This window comes from Musca domestica, unplaced genomic scaffold, assembly GCF_030504385.1.
Source record: "Musca domestica strain aabys unplaced genomic scaffold, Musca_domestica.polishedcontigs.V.1.1 34, whole genome shotgun sequence".
Taxonomy (NCBI): domain Eukaryota; kingdom Metazoa; phylum Arthropoda; class Insecta; order Diptera; family Muscidae; genus Musca; species Musca domestica.
In genome coordinates, this window is record NW_026712313.1 from 2,563,817 (window position 1) to 2,568,486 (window position 4,670).

At 38.3% G+C, this 4,670-nt stretch overlaps 1 protein-coding gene across 3 annotated transcripts; it reads left to right on the forward strand.

The window, feature by feature from the left end:
- Positions 1 to 393: 393 nt before the first annotated feature.
- LOC101889350 (mitochondrial import receptor subunit TOM70) lies at positions 394 to 3,958 on the forward strand. Of its 3 annotated transcripts, none has more exons than XM_005180169.4 (3): positions 394 to 644; positions 775 to 1,811; positions 3,069 to 3,958. In XM_005180169.4, the coding sequence occupies exons 2-3, from the start codon at positions 833 to 835 to the stop codon at positions 3,872 to 3,874; spliced, it is 1,785 nt and encodes a 594-aa protein (XP_005180226.1). In that variant the 5' UTR covers positions 394 to 644; positions 775 to 832; the 3' UTR covers positions 3,875 to 3,958. The 3 variants fall into 3 exon arrangements, with proteins under 3 accessions (XP_005180226.1, XP_005180227.1, XP_058981524.1); XM_005180170.4 differs by having other exon boundaries at positions 780 to 1,811; XM_059125541.1 differs by having other exon boundaries at positions 394 to 634.
- Positions 3,959 to 4,670: the final 712 nt, after the last annotated feature.

Here is a 4,670-nt window from a genome sequence, read left to right on the forward strand (position 1 = left end):
GCAAATATAAGTAGATTTTTATATGTTTCATTATAATACGTCAGTCGGGGGCTATTAAAATTCGCGTTTTTCAAAAATTTTCACAAATTTAAATAATTTTTCATTCAACATTTTCAATTCCAAAGTTGGTTTGACCGTTCATTGTCCCAGCAGCTGTGTCGACGCTTCTACCTATGTTCTTCTACCATGGTTTCCTTTTTTTTTTTTTGGACTCGATAGTTGATTTTTTCGTCAAGAAGTAATTGTAGTAGTATTCATGTACCAATGGTTTCCTTTATATTGCAGTTAAAAAATTTGTCCATTCTGTTATCTCATCATTTGTGATGTAAACATGCCATTAAACTTTTCGTTGCGAAAAAAAATCGATGGGACGAAAGTCGACCTACACACCCCTTATTCACATGCCCACTTTTTTCCAATTAGAAGATTTTTTCGACGGCGGGTTGGTTTTTGTTCTTTTGGGTTTACGAGTAAAATTACATAAATTAAATAAATTTTGTGAATTAAATAGTGTTTCGAATCGACAAAATTGTATGCAAATCAATTAGGTTTTTATTTGTTTTAATAAATTTGCAATAAATTCGTGCTCTCAACACACTAGGAGAGCAATAAACAACGAAAAAAGAACAGAATAGTGAGTAAAGGTTAGTGGGTAATAAAAAAGACTGAAAACTGAATGACAACTGGCGGTGGCGGTGTGAAAAGCAGCTGCATTGCAAAAAATGTGTGATAAATCAATGTTGAATCAAAGTGTTAATTTTTTTGCATTTTCAGAACAGTAGGAGTGACTTCCCAGCCACAAAACAGCAACAACAACCACACACACAACACCATGTCCACATCCTTGAAGTTTGGCAATGTAAAGCTAACCAAATGGCAATTGGCCCTGCTGATAGGTACTCCATTGGCCATTGGTGCGGGTATTTATGTTTATCGCAAGGTAAATGCTCCCTCCAGCAGTTCCGATGAGAGTGGCAAAAAGAAACAAAAGGCTTTGGATGCGAACAAACAATCCCTGTCCATTGATGGCACCACCGAAGACAAGGAATTGGAAAAGAAAAAGAAGACTGTGGAATTGGAGAATGAAAAATTGTCTCCCCTCAAGGAGGCCACCATGTTCAAGAACGAGGGCAATGCTTGTTATCGTAATGGTAAATTCGATGAAGCCATTAGCTTTTACGACAAAGCCATTGACAAATGTCCCAAAGATAATAAAACCGATTTGGCAATTTTCTATCAAAATCGTGCCGCCAGCTATGAAATGTTACGCAAATGGCCAAAGGTAAAGGAGGATTGTACCAAATCGCTGGAATACAATCCACGTTATGCCAAGGCATATTTCCGTCGTGCCAAGGCTTATGAGGCCACCAATGAAATCTCTGAATGTTTGGATGATGTCACAGCCACGTGCATTTTGGAAATGTTCCAAAATAACAATACAATTTTATATGCCGATCGCATTTTGAAACAGACGGGACGTGAAGATGCCGAAAAGGCAATTAAGGATAAGAAACCTGTACTACCGTCGAAGAGCTTTATTAACACCTATATGCGTTCCTTTGTCTCGGATCCAATTATGACAATGACTCTGCCCGAGACATTGGATAAGTCGCATGGTTTCGGTCGTGCCAAGCAGGCCTTGGACAGTGAAAAGTATGAAGATATTGTTGCGGCCTGTACCGAAGAACTGGAATCATCTGAATCGGAATCACAATATAAGACGGAAGCTTTGCTGTTACGTGGTACTTTCCATTTGATTTCGGGCTCTTTTGTGGAGGCTCAACAGGATTTGGATGCTGTGATCAATAATGGTGAGTGGTTGAATTTTGAAACCAGAAATTTGAAGAAGGGGCTCAACTACTGCACGATAAATGAGTTCGGAGCTCAGATATTTTACAACAGAACAGCTGTGGGCTAAAATAGTTTATTATAGATGAGCTGTATGAGCTTTGAGCTCACCTATTTGGCAATAGATGAGCTTTGAGCTCACCTATTTGGCAATAGATGAGCTATGAGCTCACCTATTTGGCAATAGATGAGCTTTGAGCTCACCTATTTGGCAATAGATGAGCTTTGAGCTCACCTATTTGGCAATAGATGAGCTTTGAGCTCACCTATTTGGCAATAGATGAGCTTTGAGTTCACCTATTTGGCAATAAATGAGCTTTGAGCTCGCCTATTTGGCAATAGATGAGCTTTGAGCTCACCTATTTGGCAATAGATGAGCTTTGAGCTCACCTATTTGGCAATAGATGAGCTTTGAGCTCACCTATTTGGCAATAGATGAGCTTTGAGCTCACCTATTTGGCAATAGATGAGCTTTGAGCTCACCTATTTGGCAATAGATGAGCTTTGAGTTCACCTATTTGGCAATAGATGAGCTTTGAGCTCACCTATTTGGCAATAGATGAGCTTTGAACTCACCTATTTGGCAATAGATGAGCTTTGAACTCACCTATTTGGCAATAGATGAGCTTTGAGCTCACCTATTTGGCAATAGATGAGCTTTGAGCTCACCTATTTGGCAATAGATGAGCTTTGAGCTCACCTATTTGGCAATAGATGAGCTTTGAGCTCACCTATGAGCTTTGACCTCTTCTATGAGCTTTGAACTCACATAAGAGCTTTGAGCTCACTTATGAGCTTTGAGCTCACCTATGAGCTTTGATCTCATCTATGAGCTTTGAGCTCACCTATGAGCTTTGAGCTCACCTATGAGCTTTGAGCTCACCTATGAGCTTTGAGCTCACCTATGAGCTTTGAACTCACCTATGTACTTTGAGCTCACCTATGAGCTTTGAGCTCACCTAAGAGCTTTGAGCTCACCTATTGATCAACTATTTGACAATAGATGAGTGATAGATAGATGAATGCATAGGTGAGTTCCAAGCTCATCTATTTTCCGAAATTTCTTTGGCCATAGATGACCTTTGAGCTCATCCAAATAATCTCTGCCGCCATATATTCTCATTCCTAAAATTAGCCAATGTCTATTTTTCAAAATCTTATCAACTGATGTCCTCTGAAACGAATTCTGTAAACAAAATGCATATTTTTCTTTTTTGCAGATGACGCCGATAAGAAGTTACGTACATATGCCTTGATAAGACGTGCCTCGCTTTATATTCAACAAGAAAACAAAGATGCCGGTATTGAAGATTTCGCCAAAGCCCAGAAACTGCAACCTGAATGTGCCGATATCTATCATCAACGGGCGCAAATCTTTATTTTATTGGATCAGCTATCTGAAGCTTTAGATGATTTTGAAAAGGCCGTGAAGTTGGCACCCAGTAATGCCATGGCCTATGTGCAAAAATGTTATGCCGAATATCGTGTTGCTCTTATGTCACAGGATCAAATGCGTTTAATGATGGTTATGAATGAGTTCAAGAATGCCGTCGAAAAATATCCCGACTGTGTGGAATGTTATAGTTTGATGGCTCAGGTGTTGAGTGATCAACAACAATTCCCCCAGGCGGAACAATTCTATGAGAAGGCCATGAAATTGGCTCCCGATAATGCTTCGTTGCTGGTACATCGCGGTATTATGAGCCTGCAATGGAAGGGCGACATTGCCCTGGCCATTGAATTGATGGAGAAGGCAATTGCAATTGATGATAAATGTGGTTTGGCCTATGAGACATTGGGCACCGTCGAGGTGCAACGTGCCAACTTGGATAGGGCTGTTGAGCTGTTCGAAAAAGCAATTAAATTGGCTAAGAGTCAGGCGGAAATGTGCCATTTGTGTGCCCTGAGAAACGCTGCAGTGGCTCAAATAAATGTTACACGTAAACTGGGCATACCCATGTCCTCAATATCCGCCCTGGCGGAGGCGAGCATAATGGGTCAATCGGCACAAATGGCAGGAAATTAAGTTTAAGTTTCTCCTCCTTCTTCTTTAAATTATTCTATGATTTTCTAAAAACAAAAATGACTAAGGCATTAACTTAAAATATTCCGAAAGGACACAGCCATACAAATATTTTAATTTCATGCGAGAAATAATTTAGGGCCTGTTTCTGTTTGGCGATTCGAAATTGAACTCAAAGGAAAAGACTCCAAGTACTTCAGGATTTTTGAACAAAAATTTAAATTTGGAAAATATACAAAACATGGGTGTGGTTCTTTCGAGTCTACTTTCGAATCGTCATGGGAAAACATGTCATTATTTGGACATTTGAGGAGTTCCCTGTTTTTTTTTAGGGAATTCAAATGTCTAGCCCCTTTTCTTGTTTAGACCAAAATGCATTAAACCACATTTATAGAGTTTAGTTATGTTTTAAAAGTTCCCGCCAAATCTATAGAGGAAATAATCTGTTTACTTTTGCTTTCAGAAAAAAATGGACTTGTATGGATTGTCCATTCACAATCGACAATTAAAGTATTTTTAATTTAATACTTTTATTGTTGCAATAATTTTGTACCATAGTATTTTTGTATAGTTTTTAAATTAATTAGTTGTTGAGTCATAAATTGTTTTATTATTTTTTTTTTTTTTTTTTTTTGGGCAGTAAATTGCCCCCGACCTTATCACAAATGCACTGATTTTTGAAGACATTGTTCACATATATTTCTATACGTTAATTTTTTGATTATCGTCAGAGTTTATCGGAAATCCTTTGTTGTTTTTCTTATTTTTTGATTGGTTTTCTTTCACATAGAAAACTATA